The sequence below is a fragment of the Drosophila busckii genome, chromosome 2R (genome assembly GCF_011750605.1).
Source record: "Drosophila busckii strain San Diego stock center, stock number 13000-0081.31 chromosome 2R, ASM1175060v1, whole genome shotgun sequence".
NCBI classification, from domain to species: Eukaryota; Metazoa; Arthropoda; class Insecta; order Diptera; family Drosophilidae; genus Drosophila; species Drosophila busckii.
In genome coordinates this window covers 5930080-5951964 of record NC_046605.1, presented here as the reverse complement: position 1 = coordinate 5951964, position 21885 = coordinate 5930080, and the positions used below count along the sequence as shown (strand labels likewise).

At 39.0% G+C, this 21885-nt stretch overlaps 3 protein-coding genes across 8 annotated transcripts; 1 reads left to right on the top strand and 2 right to left on the bottom strand.

Moving 5' to 3' along the window:
* Nucleotides 1–36: 36 nt before the first annotated feature.
* On the bottom strand, nucleotides 37–10648 carry LOC108597647 (cytochrome b reductase 1). 3 transcript variants are annotated; one of them, XM_017984300.1, is made up of 6 exons: nucleotides 2098–2203; nucleotides 1610–1750; nucleotides 1326–1549; nucleotides 1032–1254; nucleotides 798–962; nucleotides 38–740 (listed from the first exon to the last, which is right to left on the bottom strand). In XM_017984300.1, the coding sequence occupies exons 1-6, from the start codon at nucleotides 2154–2156 to the stop codon at nucleotides 599–601; spliced, it is 954 nt and encodes a 317-aa protein (XP_017839789.1). In that variant the 5' UTR covers nucleotides 2157–2203; the 3' UTR covers nucleotides 38–598. The 3 variants fall into 3 exon arrangements, with proteins under 3 accessions (XP_017839791.1, XP_017839789.1, XP_017839790.1); XM_017984301.1 differs by lacking the exons at nucleotides 1610–1750; nucleotides 2098–2203 and adding exons at nucleotides 8010–8143; nucleotides 10402–10648 and having other exon boundaries at nucleotides 599–740; XM_017984302.1 differs by lacking the exons at nucleotides 1610–1750; nucleotides 2098–2203 and adding an exon at nucleotides 5410–5669 and having other exon boundaries at nucleotides 37–740.
* A 1810-nt stretch (nucleotides 10649–12458) lies between these two features.
* On the bottom strand, nucleotides 12459–21617 carry LOC108596433 (glutaminase liver isoform, mitochondrial). Of its 4 annotated transcripts, XM_017982159.1 has the most exons (7): nucleotides 21213–21617; nucleotides 17312–17418; nucleotides 15223–15252; nucleotides 14521–14760; nucleotides 14087–14460; nucleotides 13001–14031; nucleotides 12459–12937 (listed from the first exon to the last, which is right to left on the bottom strand). In XM_017982159.1, exons 1-7 carry the CDS (start codon nucleotides 21474–21476, stop codon nucleotides 12785–12787), a joined length of 2199 nt encoding a protein of 732 aa, XP_017837648.1. In that variant the 5' UTR covers nucleotides 21477–21617; the 3' UTR covers nucleotides 12459–12784. The 4 variants fall into 4 exon arrangements, with proteins under 4 accessions (XP_017837648.1, XP_017837650.1, XP_017837649.1 ...); XM_017982161.1 differs by lacking the exon at nucleotides 15223–15252; XM_017982160.1 differs by lacking the exons at nucleotides 17312–17418; nucleotides 21213–21617 and adding an exon at nucleotides 16124–16572.
* LOC108596437 (mitochondrial glutamate carrier 1-like) lies at nucleotides 17365–18889 on the top strand. Its single transcript, XM_033293220.1, has 2 exons — nucleotides 17365–17443; nucleotides 17855–18889. The coding sequence occupies exon 2, from the start codon at nucleotides 17874–17876 to the stop codon at nucleotides 18852–18854; it is 981 nt and encodes a 326-aa protein (XP_033149111.1). The 5' UTR covers nucleotides 17365–17443; nucleotides 17855–17873; the 3' UTR covers nucleotides 18855–18889.
* Nucleotides 21618–21885: the final 268 nt, after the last annotated feature.

The following is a 21885-nucleotide window of genomic DNA, read 5'->3' as shown; positions in this document are numbered from 1 at the left end:
AGCGTTTTATGAAATACATTTATATATTTTGCACAAAAATTACAAAAACATCAAATGCGACAATATTTTAGTGTTCGTATGTAAAATTATGTATAGTACAATATCAAGATTGAATAGTTGTGTATATGTTATATGTATATGCATGTAAAGAGTCTACAAAACTATCAAAGAGCTGGGCTAAGATTTCAGCAGTACATATGTATGTATATATTATATTGTTGTTTATTTATATAAGTAGTTCCATATGCTTGGTCTGGGCTGGGCGGTCCTATATCAATTGTTTATGTCTTTAATAGTCTGTGTGTTGTGTTTGTTATTTAAAGAGATTCCTAAGCCTACATAACTACTTAGCAGCCTAAGTTGGCATTTTGATTTCAAAAAGTGCAAAAATTTTGATTTGGCATATATAGTTATAGAATGCTATAATATGTAAAGAATGCAAAAGCGTGTATATATCTTTTTAGTTTTGTGCTCAGACGACAGCGACTGGGGTACATCCAATACAATAAGTGTTCACTGAACAGAAATTTAAGCCTTTGGATTAACACCGGCTTGCTTATGTGGGCGTAGTGGACGTGGGCGTGGCAGTGTGACGGCTTTAAATGCGCTCAGTTACATAGACTTTGGCAGAGGCGGGCGCGTTGGACCTTCGCACGGCAAAAGTGACAATGATGCCAATAAAGATCAATGTAATACCAATGGCGCTGGTTATATAATGCTCAATGAGACGATTCTCCTCGCTGCAATAGATAAGTTGTAAGTAACAATATATGTATAAGTAATGTTCATTAACTTACCTCATGTTCTCATCCTTAACCGTAGCGCGCTCCTTTTCAATCAAACCGGTAACGGATGTGGCAATGGCTAGCCAGAAATTGGCCAAGCCCAGGCTGGCGTGTATGGGCACCATGGCAGAGCGGCAGCTATAGGTCTTGTTTTCGCAGCAGAGCATCACCAGAAAACTATTGACACGCGAAATAAACTAATTAGCAAAAAAGTGAGCTAAGCTTTGCTGTGTAGGCGTCACCCACCTGAAGAAACCAATTACAAACTGTAGCACAAACATGCCCATAGTCACGAATCCCAGCCACGAGTGCAGACTGTAGAAGTTTGGTATTTGCAATGCATTGTGCGACTCAAAGACGGAGAGGAAGCCAAGTGCAATGCAGGGTATTGCGATGGCGTGAAAGAACATGTGGATGAGTTTCACATAGATGTGCTTCATGCAGCGGCACAGGCGATAAATTAAAATTGCTGCAATAAAAGCGAAATACACTTAGAGATTAAGTAAATCATTTGGCAACTAGCCGGCGAGGGGCACTTACAAAATCCAGACAATGTAACAAAGCCAGCTATCATCAAAATGGGATGCAAATTGAACTGTTGTGTGGGACTCTCGGACCAGGCGAAGCCACCGCGATAGAACATGACCCAGAAGAGCGTCAGCACCAGCACTCCCACCAGCAATATGGTGGATAGTATAACTATCAGCAGATACTCACACCAGGAACAGCAGTTCCAGGCATTGTCCGGATCCTCCTCATAGCGTCTGTAAATAGTTTTTAGAGAGCAGGCGCATTTTATATACTGAGTGATTAACGCAAGTTACTCGGATTTAGCAGAACTGCGAAACAGTTTGCGATTGAGTTCATCTATAAAACTGCCATCGATTCTTTTCATCATTTTGGCACGTTCAACATTACTTTGCTCCTCACCAACAACAATGGGACTGTTTGGTTGCCTGTCAATGCTAATTGAATAACATTTGGTTAACAATATGTATATAGACTAAGCAATTCTTATGCGTTGCTAATTCAATTATGCGTATCTTTATTACATAATTGTGTTGTTGTTACAACCGTAGCAACTTTAGGCTGAGCGCATAATTAGTGGGAAAATTTTCACTGTCCGTTGCTAATTGCGGGTTGAATGCGCTGCTGCCAACGGGCTTAATTGATTTATAAAGCAAAAATGTTTACAACGACTTGTCAAATGGATTTACTCTAAGAAAGTCGGCAATTATCTAATTTAGCATAGCAAAATGTAATTATGCTTGCCACAAATTGTTGCAAGTAACCCACGCATATATAAGCTTACTCAGCGCCAATTGCTATAAAGTGTTTCTCTTTCTTCTCTTTGGTTGCTATGTTGCCCATTTGTTTAAAATCATGGCAGAGTTCAAGCACTTGTTAAGATTTGTTAAAAAATTAAATTTGATATTTAGACAAAAGACTGACAGTTTTTGAAAAGGGCAAAGATATAGCATTAATCTTGAGCGTGTGTATATAAAAAATAAAAGGGGAATTTAATTAGCTTGTAATTAAATACATATAAATATTTAAATATGTGCAGACATAAATAAAGTATTTGTTGATTTATTTAACTTGCTTGTGTATTTGTTAAACAAACTCATGTTTTGTTTAGAGATATTTGATGCCAGAGAATTGGCAGCTTGCATTATTTACATTATAATTGGCTTTGTGCAACTCGATGCCGAATCGCATACGGATCAGTTAACAAATAAATTCAAAGTAGAGCGATGATCTCAGTGCCTATTAACAATGCCTCTTGCCTCATGGGGGCAACTACTGTGCTGCAGCGGCGCTGATGCTGTGAGGCAGTCATTTCTCACAGCCAAACAGATGCAACAATGAATATTCCATTCATGCGGCCGCTGGGCTAGCTGGTGCAGCTGTCAAAAAGTAAACAGACACCACATTTAAAAAGGGGGCAGGCAGGCCTGAGAGTTTGTGGTAAGCTGTGTGGTAATTAGGCAGCTACAACGAGCTGCTTAATCAGTTGAGAGTTGCACTTGAAATGACAAGCAAAACGAAATGAAATGAAATGAAAGCAAAACTATTAATGATTATTTAAATTAATAGCGCGCAACGGCAAAGAAATCAGTTTGCTAGGCGATAATGAAAGCAAAAGCTCAACATATGTTTAAGTAAATAAAATAATCAACTATAATTATGCTCACACGCACTGGCGCTGTAATTGAGAGTTGAAAACTGGGGCTATCTCGCTAGTTTTAATTAATGTGCGTTTGCTTGGGGCGACATTAGCTGCTGACCGAATGCACGGAGTTGCTCCACTGACAATTATATTAGTAATACACTTATATATGTATATGCAAGTGTGTAAATGTGTGTGTGTGTGATGTCAATGAACGCGGTGCATGTTGGGCTGCTGCATGCGCAGGCATTAAGCTTTCAACACATAGACGCGGCAAGCTGTTGGGTGTGTGTGGGGCATGCATTTCACTTGCGCTGCACTTGGGCCCAGCAACAACTGCGACAACAACAACAACAACAGATTGTTGAAAAAATAAACTTTACAAGTGGGCGAGAGTCAAAGGGGGCTGCTTGCAAGCAGTTGCTCGTGGCTGCCACTGCATTTGTATCTCTTTCACTTTCTTAACTGGCAACTGTTTGTTGTCTGCTGCTGTTGTTGCTGCTGCGCCATGGGAAAATGGCTTTTGCTTTTCGCTTAGTATTTGAAAATTGCATTTTGTGGCAAGGTAACTTGTTTTTTTTATGTTGCTGTTGCCGTTGCAGTTGCACCCACCAGTTTGCTGACTTGCCACTGAACCTGAACCTGACTCTTCGCTGATTTAATGCCATTTGCTGCTAATGGGTCAGCTTGCATACACACATGAGGCTGTTGACACTAAAGCGCCCACAATAACCAACAAGCAGTCAACTTGCCACATAGAGAGACAGTCAGCAGACAGTCTGGTGCCTGTCTAAGAAGAAAGCGACAAGTTGGCATCCAGCATCTAGAGGCGAAAGCAGCAAGTTGAGCACATTTAGCTTTTTGATTTCCGCACTTGAAACTGTACCTCAATTGAAACCGAAGGTTGCACACATCAAGCCTAATCTGCTAGCTTATCAGACATGTGATAAACTCAAAGATATAGCGCTGTATCTTCAGCAACAATTGCAAAAACAAACTTAGGTTGAACGAGTGCAGCTAAGCAGGCTAATTATGGCCAAGACGCGTTAAACTGGAGCAGCGCACGTTCAGCAAAAATAGAGTTTATTAGAAAACGTGGCCATGTGCTTGTGTTGCATGCCACAAATGTAACTGCCGCTTAGCTGCGCGCTTGCAACTGTCACTTGGGGGTATACATATAACAATTAAAGAAAGCGTGGGCTGCCCAAAACCAAAACAAATTACTTACAGCCCCCACACCAGAGACACAAATTAAATGCTGTCTATGTAACTAAATTGAAATAATAATATTTCCTGGGCATGCATGGCTGCGAATTATAAAAATGTTGCCTCAGTTACAGCTACAATGTGTGCATCCTGCGGGTTAATTATGATGAAGTGCACGCGCACACACGCACACACACACACTTACACAACTAGTTATAGTTTTATATGTATTTAGTGGTTTTACTTTACAATGGGCGACAATTGTTTGCAGACGGCAGACGGTCTGATGTCTGAGGGAGTTTCAATTGAAACATTTTGTAGTTTGTGAGGTTTGTTAATGTCTTGCGTTCTTTCTCCCTTTTTAATACACTTGGGCATTACAAAAATTAAGATGCATGTTAATCTATAAGTGAATTCTAAATACTCTTTAACATGACTTGATTAAGCAAAACCAACCGCTGGCTTTTAAATTAAATAATAAATCGAAAGTCTTAAAGCGATGAAAATTAAATAAAGCTTAAGACGCGAGCATCTCACAAATTCTATAAGCTATAAATCTTTGAAATTTGTTTTCGATTAACAAAGTGTATTTTGTAGCTGGTTTCTGGTTTTGTTTAACTGGCGTGCACTCGGCTATGGCTAGTGTTTCCCCTCTGTATAGTTAGTTCTGTTGTTGCATTGCGTTTTGGTGCACCAGCATGTGTTTGCTTGTAATTGTATCTTAAAGATACAATCAGATTCGCAGTACTACAACACGAAACGAAGCAAACGCGACACTGCTACATGCCCTACCCACCCTCTCGTTAGCTGTGCAGCCAAGCCAATTTATTCATTGAATTATTATATTTATTTATGCATATGTACATATTTATAAACATTTGCTCTCTTACTCTCGTTTCGCGCGATTCCAAATTAAAAAGCCAAGCCAGCTTTAAGCTACACACACTCACATGTGCGAGTGAATCTTCTTACGCTTCTAAGCGACACGCAATTTATCAATTTAAATACATATATACATATATATATTATACACATGTGTTGCGTTCAAGAGGGTGACAATATAAATATATTATAGCATCGACATGCTGAAAGAATTAGTTATAAGAATTCTTTTTGCATTTATTTTGAAGTTTTCATTTTGCGCCTGGCAATTGGCAAGCCTGCACTAATTAATCCAAAAGCCTTGAAGCGGAATTATATTATTTAACATTTGTTAAAGTTTGTCCCTAAGTGTGGCATTCAACTTACGCTGTTGTTGTTCCTCCACGCGGCATTTTGCCTAAATTGCGATCACGCATTTAGTTAAGTTGTATGTAGATTATTTAATTTGTTTTTATAGTCGCTATACACGGCGGGCGCACACACGGCGTATACGCAACGGAGCGAATTCGTCACTTGTCTATTTTCAATAGAGATCGCTGAGAATCGAGATCGTTTTAGTTTTTGCTAGTATTGGCAAAGAGCTTTCGGTATTTGCGACAAAAGTATTTACAAATTGGGGCTTGGCGCTGTAACAATGTAAAACGTAAATTTTAATTGAACATATTTAAGCAACTGAACTGCAACTGAACTTGGTTTTTCAAATAGCAACTGTTACATATGCATATATCAATCAATACTGCTAATCAGTGTGTTAATTAGCCGCTAAAAAAACAATATGTTATAAAAAAAACAAACACTTAAAGCTTAGAACGTTACGTTAGACTTGCACGAGATGCATTTGATGAGAGCTTGTTTGATTTCCAATTCGTTTCAGTTGCAAATTGTTATAGCCTCTTATCTATTCATGTATGCCACAGAGTTCAAACATTGTATTGTGTTGTGCCTGCATATAATTAATATATTTTATATGCAAATGCAAATGAGATTCTTGTACGACAAGCGGCGTAAACTTTCGATTTTCGTTTCTTCAAAAGACAAACGACGCTAATCAAATTCAATTATTTCAAAAATTTTCAGTTAGTAAAAGCTTGGGGGCACTAAAAACTATACACTTTCTATATAGTAGCACACAAGGTTGTTGTTTATATAGCTCCTTTTGTTCTGCCACAAACACCACAGCTAAATCAATATACACACACACACACGAACGATTATTGTTTTAGGCACGATATTGAACAGCAGCAACCACACGAAAGCAGCAACCGCTAGCTACAAACCAACCGCTTGATGGATCAGCAACGAATAAACATTGACCAAAGATTCCACTAGAGATCTGGCCGCGTAGATAGAAAGAAATGGCAAAGCTTTCCAAGCTGTTAAGCTAGCTGCTAATAAACTTTAGGCGCAACTATTTATAAAAGCAGCTGTATTTATAAACAAAACTTATTTAATGCAAACAAAAGTAATAAAATATATAATTTTATCTCAAAGTTTAGCAAAACTAATTAAAAAACAACAAAGGTCTTTTGCGATGCCGCTCTGTTAAGTTAACAGTGCTGATAACAGCGTGAGCTTTTGTGATCAAGCGAAGACACAAACCAGCTTTTCATCTATTGTTGCCAGATCTATGAACATTTTTTATGAACTTTATATGATGTTAAAATGTATATAACAGGCAAAAGGATGATGACGTATATATGTATATATTGTAGATAAGCAAGACAAGCTGAGTCGATATAACGTTTTCCGTCTATTAGATAATGCATTCTTGTTTTAGTTATATTGCCATGCGCTTGTGATCTTAGCAACAATTTAATCTAACGTTTGCATGAACTTGAAGCTAGCATGTGAGCAGCTTTTTAAGATTTAGTCAAATAAAATAAAAGATAATATTGCTACAGCTGTTGTAAATTACTTTAAGTGACGGTTTAGCTGACAGCTTGATAGCATGCAGATAATAAAACTGTTATTAGGCAGCAATTACTTATATATTTATAAAAACGTAGGTAGTGTCGGCTATTAATATAAACAAGTGTTTGCAGCTCTAATCAATCAAGGCAAGGGTGGAAACTAATCAATGCATGAATAATAAAGGAAGTTTGTACTCGTAAATACTAAACGAAAGAACAAGAACTGGGACAACAATTACAGTTTAACTGCGAGCTGACAAACCAACCAAACACACCCTGAACATTTGTTGTACAGCTGGGCAACTCCTTGAAATGGACGCTTGTGGTTCGTTTTGTTTTGGGCAGCTGAATGACTGGAAATCGAATTGAAATGAAATGTTCCAAAAGGTTGCGGGTTAAAGTCAGCAAATATGTAGGTAATTACTAGAGAGTGCGCCAAAAAAAGAATAAACAAGCAGGCATGCTAGCTAACCAAAGGATACACAGCGATAAGCAGGACATCAACTATGTGTCGGCACGCGATCAACTGTTGCTTGTGTGTCTCTCTATCTGTATCTGTCGCTTTGGCAGTGTGTGTGATTTGTAGCTGGCGCACATTAAATTCGAATTTACGAGTTTTTGTTGGAAAATTGGTGCGTAAAAAACGCTGCTCAGATGGGCGTGGCTGGTTAGCACTGTGGCATTAATTACGCGGCGTATACGTAACATGGCCTGCTATTGAAATGTAAATATTACACATACGCTATTTTGGAACAGGATTAATGTGGCACAAGTTTTAACGAGGCGAGTGAGTTCAAGGCACAGTTTGCTCATCGAGTTTGCTAAATTGATGGCTAGACAACGAACAAGGGCAGAGGCAGGCTTCTTCGCTTTTGTGTACGCATGACACAATTCATTTAAATATCCAGCTGGGAATTTGTTAAATTTGTGTTCATTAGATGATAGACCAAGCGGACAAATATATATGTATGTGGTACATTTTGAATGCGCACACACATGAGCAGTCAGCTGAGCACATTTTAAATGAATATTTGATAAACATTGTCACAAACTTACTTCTCGTCCGGAGGCGGCGGCATGTCGATGCCATTGGGCGTACCTGGTGGCGTCTTCTCATTCTCCATCATGGCCAGCGGTGGCAGTGGACTCACTGAGTTACTATCCATATGCAAGCGATCAATTCTGTGGGCCTGTTGAAAGAGCAAAAGAATATTAAAGTGCTTGCCCTTTTCAGTTGCAGCTCATAATAATTTCTAGTAAATGCGGCACCAGCAACTGAACTCGAGTCTAAAGTGGCGAACTGTTGCTGACAGACGTGCGATGTGGCACTGCAACTGCAACTGCAACTGTGGGGGTGTTGCAAGCAGACGACTGCAGTGATGGTGACGGCGGCTGCTGCTGCTGTTGGTGATGATGAATAGCGGCGCCGTGGCTTGCCACATTTCATTACGTGGCTGCCACAGGGCATAAAGCAAATGCGTTTTTCCCCTTGCGCATTGTCTCAAGTCAAATTTCGTTGCATATTTATATAAAATGCCAATTTCAACTTTGTTGCCACAAACAAAAACATATTTATGCTCAACATGGAAATTGACTTTTATTTTCGGAAATTACGCTGCGACGACGACTATATATACATATGTTCATATTCATGTGTGTGCGTGTGTGTGTGTGTTGGCGAGGTGAAGGTAAAAATGCAGCGTGCACAGTTTTTGAGCAGAGTGCATTGCTCTTGAGCATTAAGCATAAAAGCAAAAAATACTTCAAGTGGGTAACATAAATTTGTGAGCCCATTTGTTACGCTTGCTTGGACGAAAGTTGTAGCAAGTCATAATTTAAATATTATGTAAAAGCATAAAAAAGCGAAAGATGAAAGTGTTTTTGTTTTTCTTGTAGTAGATTAGTTAGAACTACTCTTAAACTATAAATTATCTAATTTAGATGTCAAGCTGTGACATATTTTGCTCAAATTAGACTATGAGCTGAAATCTGTTAGTCAATGAATTTTAGTTTCCGTTGCTGTAGAGTATGCAGTTTCCTTTGCATTTTAAATTCTGCTTTCATGCCAGATATTCTTTTACTTTTTTCGCTGTTTGTTTGTTATTGTGAGCAGAGCGAACCAGAGCTGAGCGTCTGCCCAGTCTGTGGACGTGTAAAATTGGCTATCATACGTGCGATTGGAGCGCTGCAGAAACGTTGAGAGCGCCAATTTCCGACATTGATGTCGCTTTGTGTGACGCGTTCTATAGATTGATTAAGTTCCCTTACACACTCACACATACACAGCATAATTATGTCTATGTGTGTGTGTGTATTTGTGTTCTATTTATTGACGGTTCAATGAACTGCGGCTAGGAGACATTTGATGGACACTTGAATGCATAGCAAATGCTCTGGCAGTTGACTAGAAGTTCCTTTTTAATTCACGCGCTGCCACCCACCGCAAAAGGAGGAGCTGTATATACGCCCTATAGAGCTGTCATTTGCATAATCGACATGTGTCTAGTTTCTCATGCTTGACTTGTACAACTTCTCAAACTCAAATGTCCGAGTGTGTCTATTTGCATTTGCCAGTCTAACTTTCGTGCTAACTTTAGCTCAGCCAACTAATTAAATTCCAACATATAATTAATGTACACATGTTTAATTTGTAGTTGAAGCAAAGCGTGGGCAGCTGCCCAAGCTACGGAAATGCTCATAAAGCAAGCAAGTGAGAAATTTTAATGCCAGTGTCTGCCTAAGCAATTGAAATAAATATGAATCTTATGATTGCGTGAGAGCAACTTATATCTTCTATATAGCTCACCCACATATGTTGTTATCAGTGCGTAGAGCGACCCTAAAATTTATAAAGGAAACTGCACATTATGCAATGCTGCGTTCGCTGTTTCCGTATTTCCAAACAATGCACAAAACGCATAACAATAAATCTGAGTGTAAAGCAGACAGCAGCAACAACAACCAAATTACTTTTCAGCGACTTTTCAGTGTCTTTAAAGCATAAATTTTAATGCTGCAAAATTTTGATATATTTTATTTTAATTTTCAATTTAGTCAAACCTAAAGTTGAGTTTGCTGCATAAGCCTATAAGTGCTCAAAGTAGTTTTTAATATGCTGCTGGCGTCAAAAACTTTATAAGCCGATTTAAATTGTTTGTATTTGGTGTTTTTTAGCTTAATTGCTTCACACATACACACACAGGTATGCGCTCACACACACACACACACACACACTTTTGTATTTATAAAATATATATATTTGTTTGTTTGCCGGAACCGGATACAGCTTCTGGGCTATTGCCATTGCAACGCTTGTTGTTGTTGCTGCTGATGCTGCAGTTGCCACTGTCATTGTCATTGTTCTTGTTTTAGTTGTTGTTGTTGTCACTCTGGTGCTGCCAAACAATACAAATAAGCTCTTGGCTCACTCACTATCACTATAACCTACCCCAAGTTTCAACACAGTGCAACACTCGGAAAATTTGTCAATTTTATCGCCAACACTTTAAATGAATTCCACAATTAGCCACAAATTGTGTATTAGCCAGGCTCGGTTAACTTTTCAGTTATAATTTAATTTATCATTTAAGCTAAATACTGCATCTCTGCACTTGTCTGCGTATCTGTGTGCACTGTACGCGACTTGGAGCTGCTACTAATTCCAATTGCCACGTCCGTTCACCACGAATGCTGCGTCCGAACTAATTTGGGCGACGCATGCAGCCGGCAAACGACAAAACATTTTCATTCGCTCCAGTGTCGTATCGCTAAAGACCCTTCGTGCTTACAGTGGAGCTAAACCAGCAATGCGCACACAAAATAACAAAGAATATCGTACTTATAATGCTTCCCTTACAGTTTTATATATGCCGATTGGAATTATAAATATCTCGTTTTTATAAAAAATATTATTAAATTCTAGCTTATTAGTAATGATAAAAAAACAGTTAAAATACAAATGATTTCGAAGAAATTACCATAGTATAATTTATTATTGTTGTTACTGAAATAATGTTGTTGATGTAACAATGTTGTTGTAGTTAAAACGACAACAACAAAAGATTTCGTTAAATCAACAACCAAAGGTTATGTTTGTACATCAATACCAAGAGTTGTGTAGCACATTAACAACCAAAGGATGTATTGTACATCAACAAACAATGCAGTTTTGTTTAGATTTATCTCAAGAGTCTAATGATCTATAATGATAAATCTGATATCGGACGTCTTTTCGCTGAATTATAGCTTATCAAAGCTTGATATTTCATAGAAAGTTGTCTTATTTGTTTACTACTTTGTTCATAACTTCGCCAAATAATTTTTATATCATAGAACAATTAGATCGGATTTTTTTTAGCTTCGCAAAGTTTGAAATTAAGCAAAAAGTAGCTCTTTGGCATTGAATTTATTGCCATAACTTTGTTAAACAATTTTTTTATTGATATAATATTGCTGTAATTCAGCAAAAAAGCATCCGATTTCAGAGTTTCAGAGAAGAGTTGTTAGAAGACTCGTGAATTTGCAGAGCTATAACTCGGCTAAGAAAGTCTACGATTTTCGATATTTTTGGCAAAAATCGTGATGTAACCCCTTTTAAATTTTTGCCAAAAATGATGCCGTCTTCATTTCTTCTCACTTTCTAACTTGAGAAGCTATATTTCAGCCAAAAAAAATCGCACAGAATTGTTTTCAGGCTTAATTTACTCATAAGATACTAAATAAACATATGCTGTTGTGTTCGATCAATAACAAAATGTTTTTTGAAAATACGTTATGGCAATAAAAGAGATGCTGAAGAGTAACTTTTAATTAATTTCAAACTTTGCAAAGCTATAAACTCATAACAACAAAAGCCATAACGCATTTGCCACTACCGTCGTTATGTTGGTGTAGAAAGCACACCTTAAAATAAGCATAAATATGTATGATAAAATTATTTTGCGAAGTTATGAACAAAATTGTAAACTAACGAGACAAATTCTTCCCAAAATATCGAAAATCTTACAATTTCCAAATTTGAATGCAGGTTTGTTAGATGCATCTCATCGAGTCTAACGAAAATAATATAATATAAATCTGAAATGGACGTCCTTTTTCGCTGATTTAAACAGTTTCTTCAATGCTTGATATTTCCATAGAAATTTTTGTTTTTGTTTTTGTTAACTCTTTCGCTAGTAAGCTAGTTCTTTATAAATTAAACGATATTGCGTTTTATTGTGTGTCCAGTTTCTGGAGTACTGAAAGCAGCAAGAATTACCATAGAACTGAATTTGAATTGAACTATTAAATTAACTAAGTGCATTTGTTGATGTTTGATTAAAAATACAATTGATTGAATTTAAGTTGTCAATAGTTTTATTCGTATATAGTGTATACATATATAAATTAGTATATTGTATATATAAAGGAACCTAAAAGCAACTAAGACAAACGCAGAGGGAACTGCGAAAATTGACAAATTCATAAGCTCACAAAATATGTATAGATATAGTTATATATATATAAACATTTATACAACATTAATGCTTGTCATTTATATAGAATATTTAATACATTTATTGTCATTGTTGCGTTGCGCGCACAGTGGGACACAAATGCCCGTTTCATAAAATTTGTTAACTAAATCTACAAAATACAAATGCCGCTATATACTTTCAACAATGAAACATAACTATGCGAATATGTATGTATATATATATATATATTAAGTATGTATGTATGTATATGGTATGTAGATAAACCAGCGCGCTAACTAAAATTATATTAACTAATTGCCTAGGCAAAAATAATTTAAGCGAGATTCTACAGGTATGTATGTAAATGAGGTCAGCTTAAAGTCCCGGCTTGGTCTTGTCCACGCTCACAGTGCTGGCGGTGCTGCCGGCCTCGGAGGGCACAGGACTGGTGGCTCTAACTTCTGGCTCTGGGGACGGTATGGGACTACTGGCGATACTATGATCCAGATCGCTGGTGCTGCAGATTTCCTATAAAGAGAATTTAATATGCATTAGTTTTGCTATTAGCAATTGTTTATAATTATTACTTACCTCATCGGCTTGGGTTTTGCTTATGACAGCCTCAGGCGTGCATTCCGCTGGTGCGTTGCCGGCCTTCTCTGCCCAGGATTTGAGGAACTCCACCACATGCGAGTGGCTAAAGTTCTCGGCCTCATCAACGGGCATGTTTCCCCAGCGATCCTTGGGATTATGCGGCACATGGCAGTGCTCCAACAAGAACTTGACGCACTCCAAGTGTCCCTCAGAGGCAGCCAGGTGCAGAGCTGTGCGTCCATCGTAATCCGCCAGCGTGATGTCCATACCGCTAAGACGATGACGACGCAAGGCAGTGACATCGCCACTTGCAGCTGAGAACAGCAGATTTACAATGGACAGTCCTTTGGTTTCGTAGCGATGCTTGCGCGGATCCTTCTTGTTGGACAAATGCTTCAGGTTGTCGTAGCGATGAAAGTTGAAAGTGTTGACCAACTCCTCGCAGAACTGCAGACCACGCACGGTGTTGCCCAAATGATCCAGTGGTGGCGACCAGGCAAAGATGCCCATCACATTGGGTATGACCAGCATCATGCCACCGCTGACGCCAGACTTGGCAGGCAGACCCACCTTGAAGGCAAACTGTCCAGAGTAGTCATAGGTGCCGCAGGAGTGCATTATGGAGAGCACATCGCGCACAACCTCGGGTCTGAAGACCTTCTCCTCGGTGGTGGGACAAATGCCGCCATTGGCCAAGCTGGCGGCTATGACCGACATGGCCTCGCAGTTGGTTTCCATGGAGCAGCACTGGAAGTAATAGTCCATGACCTCCTTCAGGTTTGTGCGCTTGGGAAAGCATTTATTCTCGCGCATATAAAAGCCCAAGGCGTAATTGCGATCGGCCGCCTCGCGCTCTGAGAGAAACACGGCATTGTTGAAGCCAATGTACTCGCCGCCAGTCAGACGCTTGAACCAGCTCATGGTGTAGTCAAAAATCTCAGCGGAGGTCATGTCCGGCTTGACGAGCGCGCTCATCAAGGAGCAGGTGAGTATGGCGCCTGCATTGATCATGGGATTGTGCGGCTTCTCTGTAAAAAGAAACAGCATTAGTCTACAGCAAGTTGCAGTTCATGTTAGACTTACTGTTCTGATCCAGCACCAGTTCATTAAAGTTGCGTCCACTTGGCTCCTGACCCACATATGAATGTACCACCTTGGGTCCCAGTTTCTCCAAGGCAATGGCATAGGTCAGCGGCTTGCTGCAACTCTGCAAGGTGAAAGGCTCCTCCACATCGCCTATGGAATAGCGTTGCCCATCGACTGTGCAAATGCTGACACCCCACATGTTGGGACTGTAACGCGCCAGTTGGGGAATGTAATCGGCCAGCTTGCCCAGTGTATTGTCTTTGCAGCGACCGTAGATCTCCTCAATGTCCTTGACAAAGCTGGAGAAGTCGGGTATGACGAACTGCTGACGGAATGCCTTGGCTATGAGCACAATGTTGGGCGCCACAACGCTGCAAGTAGTTTAAGCTATAAGCTAACATGCATTTCAATTAAAGCGAGAGCTAACTTACGCCTTGAAGGTTTCTCTATTCAGATGCTGCGTCTCCGCCGAGCTGCCCGTCTCATAGTTGTTCAGCTTATGCACGCGCTTCAGATTGTCCATAAGCTCACGCACGCGCGGATCATTGCGACGTATGCCAGTGGTCTTCAGTCCGGCCAGGAACTTGCCCATTGAAATAAGTCCAGTCTCCTCGCTGGCAAACATGTCAAAGAGCACATCCTCTGCATTGCGCTGTTCCTGCTCGCGATGGCTGCAAAAGTTAGCAAAGTTTCAAACCAGAAAAAATAAGTATACGTTCAGCAATTTAAAGCCTTGTTAATTGAGTGATGGCTTGGGTTGTCGACACATTCATTAATTTTTAGCATGCGTATGGCGAAAAGCAACTAACTACAGCAACAATAGAAACAACAATAATAATATTAACAACTAAACTTATGTATAGTGCTAATTGCTTAGCAGACGACGACGGCTTGTCTAATGCAGTTATATGTTCAGCAGCTAAAAATAACTTTACTATTTAAAATATATTAATGTATGTATATATGCACTGATTCATAGCTGGGCAACAAGTTGGAGATTGATTGAAATGCTTAATAAAAATTCAATTGAGTTTAATTTGTGGTTTTTTTGATTTTGGCAAACTAATTAAGCGAAAGTTTCTTTTGGGTATATATAGAAAAAAAGAAAGAACTGTAGGGTTAGATTTACTCACGGCCGCATCGAATAGTGGCGTCGCAGATAGCTAAGGGAATAATAAAATATTTATACTTATTTATCATACGTAAATTGTTAATTAAACTGTTTTAATCAGCAAATGTGTCATAAATCCCAATAAATCAGCAAATTAACATAATTATGTTTGTTTTGTTTATCTGTGTAACTGTTGTTGGTGTTCATAAACTATTTATAACGAGACTGTCTGTCTGTCTGCCTGTCTGCCTGCCAGACCCAATTGCAATTCTAATTTTACCTGATTATGGCAGATATAGTGCGCACTATAGTGCCGCGACGATTTTGCAGCGAGATGCCCTCAATGATCTCTTCGATCATTGCAGCTGTCTCTGTTGTCTCTTGCTCCTTGTCGCGTCTGTAGTTCTCTTCGCGCTCCTTTGACTCAACATCTTCGCTTTGGCGCTTCAGTGCCATGATGTCTTCTTCCAGCATGACGTATGCTTAATATTTTATTTGATTTTTTATTTGTAGTGAAGTTGTGCGCTCTACTGTTGCAGGCGTAATGAAAACAACACTGAAGCGCGCTGCCATTTTATACATTAAGCAAATGTGTGATATTTTTTCCGTATATATGTATATATTTTATATTGTTATTGTAATCGCGAGAGAGCTAGACCCCAGGCGCAGAGAGTTGTGTGTAAAATGCGAAAAGGCGCTAATTTCTAAATCATGTTATTGCCAATAAAATAAATTAATTAACTCCCGCTACAACAGCAACGACAACAGCAACAACGCGTTATGGGTAAACACACTCGCCCAATATATAATAATATCGATATTGTCTGCGAATTGAAGCTACATTATAAATCTCACGTGGGCCACGCCTTCGATAAAAGCAAGCTAGACACACACCCACCCACCAAGCAGCCATGTAAATTTACCTGATGTACTTGGTAATCACTTTGATAAACGTTTCCTTCTGGCTCTTGGTGCAAATGCCCGCCACCATTTCGCCAATAATATTGGCGTCTATCAAATCCGCATCTTCCTGCACACGATCCGCCAATGCGCCCGTGGGCGCTGGTTCCATCTCGGTGCGTGCAGCGTTCTGCTTCACCAGCTCGATCAGCTCCTCGCCGCTCATGGACTTGAGATCATCGAGTATCTTTTGGCGTATGTTGTCCTTAAACTCATCCGCCTCCTCGGGCGTGTAGCCGTCCAGCGGCAGCGGCGCCTGCTCCGTTGCATACTGCAACAAGCTCAAGCTGCGTTCACCCAATTTCTTCACTTTACTCATTATAATACTTTGATATGCTTAAAATTGATAAATTCTTTTCTTTTGCTCACTATTAGAAGCGCACTTTGTGTTGCGTTGCGTGCACCGTTAGCTGCCGAAATGCGGCGCCACAACGTTCGAGCAACAATTTATAGTTTTTTGGCAGAGCTTGTGGTGCTCACAGCCATTGGCCCAAGAATTGAGCGAATTTCATATCGAATTTTTATCTTTATTTAATAAACATATGCTAATTTATTTTTATAAGCGACTCGCGCGCACTCAGAAACGCGTGGGTTGCTCCAAAAAATAAGCAAACAAAGCTCAGCTTTTCAAGCCTTGCTCTCTCGCTTAACCGCAAGTCTATAATTAGCATAATTTTTATTACAGGGTATGTCATTTGATTTAAATCAATGTCCTAGCAGCTGCTTATGTGATGTTTGTCTCTTTGGCATACAGCCCAAAGTTGAAAACAACAACATGTCAAAACAAAATATTTTCGTCAACAATATTTGGCCGCTGTAAACAATTTCCTGCTTCTCTCTTTTGTAACACTGCGCTAATTTGACAGTCAATTACAACGATTCCAAGTGCAAAGGTTGTTGGCTTAAAAATAGTTCAGTCGAGTGCAACAAGTGCTATAAATATTTTTACCATTGGTAACCTGTTGCTGACTGTTGTAGCTATTGATCTAATTTATTTGAGCCACGTGGCGCCTGCATAAGTGTGCATGTGTGTGTGTGAAGTTAGGTGCCAATGAATATATAAATATTTTGTAACTTTTGTTAGTGCAGCTAATTTATTAGTGTGCTTTGCAACTAGATATATAAAGTTAATGCCTGCATAGCTTACTTACAGTTTGTCATGACGCTCCTTTTGCTTTGGACCAGAGGCGGGATCGTAGAAGGATAACTTTCGATTGGCAAAAACCAAATTCAACAGCGGCGGTGTGCGTAGCTTTTTCTGCAATACAAAACAAGTCAGATATGTAAGCTTTTGTTATAAATAAATACAAGCACGTTTTTAACGGTATGTCAAGAATTTAGTATACTTGGCGCTAACACACGTACAATCATTTTGCGGCGTAACTATAAAAAAAAGCTCAGCTGTGTTCGCATACAGCAACAAACTCGTAATGCTAAACAATAAGTTAATATGTCAGCTATATATATATTAATGTCTGTAGATAGACGTTTAATTGCCAAGGTTAGCGCCCGAAAGAATGCTACAGCTTATTGTTTACCATTAGAATCCTGCGCATTAAACTCTTGCACAACATAATTCAAAGCAAAGAATATTTATTTTTTTTTAATTTTTAAAATATTTTTTATGTCAATTGTAGCCTGCTAAGGTACAACAACGTATAAGCCTAAAAGTAATTGCGTGCATACATTTGCAGGCTAAGATAAAAATTGAACATGGCAACGATACAGCAACATTCATCAAGACAAAAGCAACCACTTCGGCAGCCGCAGCAACACCAATTCGCATTGCTTCCAAAGATTCTAAATGGCGGCATTGCAGGCATAATTGGTGTAACATGTGTTTTTCCACTGGATTTGGTAAAGACGCGGCTGCAGAGCCAGCAAATAGGCCCCAATGGCGAACGCATGTACAACAGCATGTTCGATTGCTTTCGCAAAACGTACGCAACCGAGGGTTACTTTGGCATGTACCGCGGATCCGGCGTTAATATACTCCTAATCACTCCAGAAAAGGCCATCAAACTGACTGCAAACGATTACTTTCGGCATAAGCTGACCAGCAAGGATGGCAAACTTCCTATAAGCAGCCAAATGATAGCGGGCGGCTTGGCTGGCGCGTTTCAAATAATTATAACAACGCCCATGGAACTGCTAAAAATACAAATGCAGGATGCTGGACGTGTGGCTGCTGCTGCCAAATTGCTGGGCAAAAGTGTTGAGAGCACCTCAGCTACCCAACTGGCCACAAAACTGCTTAAGCAGAAGGGTATTCTTGGACTATACAAAGGCATTGGTGCTACAGGACTTCGCGATATTACATTTTCCATAATTTATTTTCCACTGTTTGCCAAGCTTAACGAACTTGGTCCACGGCGCTCAGATGGCTCCGGTGAAGCAGTTTTTTGGTGCTCTTTCCTAGCAGGATTAGCAGCAGGCTCGATAGGCGCCTTGGCAGTCAATCCATTGGATGTGGTCAAGACACGTTTGCAAGCTATTAACAAAGTCGATGGTGGAAAGGAATTTAAGGGCATTTCCGATTGCATTACTAAAACCCTAAAGCACGAAGGATTCAGCGCATTTTTCAAGGGCGGCCTTTGTCGCATGATTGTGATTGCTCCATTATTTGGCATTGCACAAACTATTTACTATTTAGGAGTTGCCGAAGGACTGCTTGGTGTGCAAAAAAGTAAATGATCTATGCATTAATGTATTCTGTATGTTGTCGTGTTTAATTTTATAGCTTAGATTGTAATTATTTTGTTTAATTTCAAAAAATAAATATAATGCAAAAATAATGAAATTATTTTTAGTTTTACTTTTTATGCCATATAATGATTAATGATTATTCAAAAATATATTCTGCTTCTGGAATTATAGCGCATTTAATATTGCTTATATTTGTTTCAAAAAAAATGCCTAAAAGATTGAGAATAAATTCTATTTATCTGCAGTGCTTTGTTCCAAGTCCAAAAGAATACATGAGTCATTTGCTCTATGTGTGCATTGCCTATCTATTATTATAAATCATTGCAATTTCAAAATTTATACTAGTTACTTATAAGCGCAGTCATATATAAGAAAAGTAATAAAAGAGCTTGCCATTTCCGTTGCTCAGAATCAATTACTCAAGTGCTCAGTAAATTTCCTTAATTCCTCGCCATTTAAAATTAGCCCACGAGCATTAACTCTATCGTGACAATATAGAATAGCTAGAGCTGTAACTTATCTAATTCAATTGATAACCCCCCATCAATGCTTTGGGCCAAAGTGCGCTTGGTCATTTGAACACCTGCTATATAGCTATATAGCTTCGTATTGTATTGAATTACCCACAACAAATGCCCCATGACATCAGCCAAGAACAAGCCAGATGCTCAAAATTAACAAAAAGTGTTACACACTTTGCACTTCAGTCAGTCAGTTTAGCCCCCGAAAAATTGTTAATTAAATATACAAATAATTGAGCGCAGAGATTCAATGGCATGGGGCAGAAAGCAACGGAATATTTTTACGTTATCGTTTGGGCAGCCTTAACACGTGCTATTTGCATTTCAATTTCAATTTTTAACCAAATGTGTCCCAACTGGCAAACAAAGTCATGTGAATTAAGTAAGATAGTAAGCCAAGTGGTTGTTGTTCTGCTGCTCATAAAGGAGATAACAGCTTAAATTTTAAATAATAATGAATTTTTTTGAAAATATTAATTTTGTTATTACAGGTTTAATATACCTGACACCTTTCACATGATGACTGAAATACAAATTGACGCACGAACTGCAAATAGAATATTTAAAAATCCGCGAGGATTTAACAAATAAGTACACAAAGTACTTAAATATTGTTGTTGTTGTTATTGAAAGAAAGAAAATAATTTGCATAAATTTGAGCAAAGTCAAGGCGCCAAGCAACAGCAACAGCAACAGCCACAGCGCTCCCCTCCCATGTGATCTCTGTCTCTCTGTCTCTAGCGAGGGGCTTGTTCTGCCAGTCCAAAATAATTAACACACATTTCACATACAGAACGCCGCTATATGTATAAGAATATTATTTTCTGCCATGGCAACGCATAGAATAAAAAAAGTGCTTTGATGCTAGGTAGTAAAATTTGTTGTTTTATTTTATTTATTATTTTTTGGGGTTCGTTGCGCATATAAAGCGCAAAGTCATATGTTTGCTTAACAGTTCCCTAGCCCGGGGAAAGACCTTAGTAACCGGTTTCGAGACACATAACAAAAATAAAAAGTTTGCTAAAAGTTTAAGAGTGTCAAATCTCATGCAGAGCATATCAACAGCAAGAGCTGAGGCTACCTACACATATATATATATATATATATATATATGTATGCCATGGATTTCTTTTTGCGACATTGGCAAACTCGTGACTTTGACGGCTTCGTTGAATAATATGAATCAGTAGCTATAGACCTATACTATATAAATTATTCAGTTAATAAATAAGTTGGACGGCGCTTGTTACGTATCTTAAACTAGCGCCCATTCTTAGGCAAACTCATCAATGGAACTGATAACGTCACACAAATACAAACAAAGATATTATCCATGTGTGTGTGTGTGTACTTTGTTCTATATAACGTATACGTCACGATTAGTTAACAACGAACAATGTGCTACTAGTCACGCTGCGTTTAGATAAGATTATTAAATGCATATAAATCTGTAGAGTCGCCGCTGATTTTATCTAGTTGAAGATAAGCGCAGTCTGGAACTCTAATTTACATAGAGCATGTGTATACAATTTTAAAGCATTATGTGAGCTTTTACCTAATGTAGCTGTAGCTCTTGTTATATTTATAGAATTTGCCAGAAATTTCAGTTTCAGCTGCGGCGCATTTGTATCAACAAATATAAAAAACATATAAAAAACAAAAACCAAAACCACATGAGCTAAACGATTTTTTATATAGTACTTATTGTTGTAAAAAAAATCAATAAGCAGGCACTGCAAAATATTTTACGTACTTGGTGAATCATAGCAGAGGGGTGTGGGACTAAATTTTGGGGATGGTTTTTATGCTCAGCTGTTTGACTTACCTCAGCTGCTATTTTCTGCTGCACCTCCTTGCCCGTGTGTCCAAACTTGGCACGCTTTACTAGCTCCTCTTGGCTGTAGACATCCACATCGACTTTGCTGTGGTTGGCATCAGCCTCCAGTTGCTGCCACGATGTTTTTGCCGATGTTGCTTTGTTGCGTTGCTCTTGCTGCAGCAGCACTAGGCCATTGGCAAAAGTGCGCGGATTTTTGGCATTAAGCAAACGTAGATTCAGTTGCGTCAGCGTTGGCACACCTTTAAACATTATCACATACACTTGTAACTGGAAATTGTTGTTTTAGATACGCTTTCTTACAGCACTAAAAATGCTCGGCAAACTGAAAACTGAATGTATCTTGTATTAACTTTTGCGTGTGTCTGTCTTTGCACATGCGTTCTCTTTGGCTGCTCGCTAGCTACTGACGACGCTAACTTGTGTTGTGCTAAACTCATAATCAGCTCAGCACGCCGCACGACGGATTGCTGCGGCAGCAACAGCAACCAGAGCAACAGCAACAACAACTATTTCGACTTCTTGGCTGCTTAGCGTGGCATTGTTTGAATTGTGAGTAAGCAACGGAAACGCTAAACGTTGCTCAGAGAAATTTGCTTAGTGAGCGCGTGGGCGTTCAACTCTGACGCTCTCAGCTGTTTGACGCTCTGGTTATGGCTAA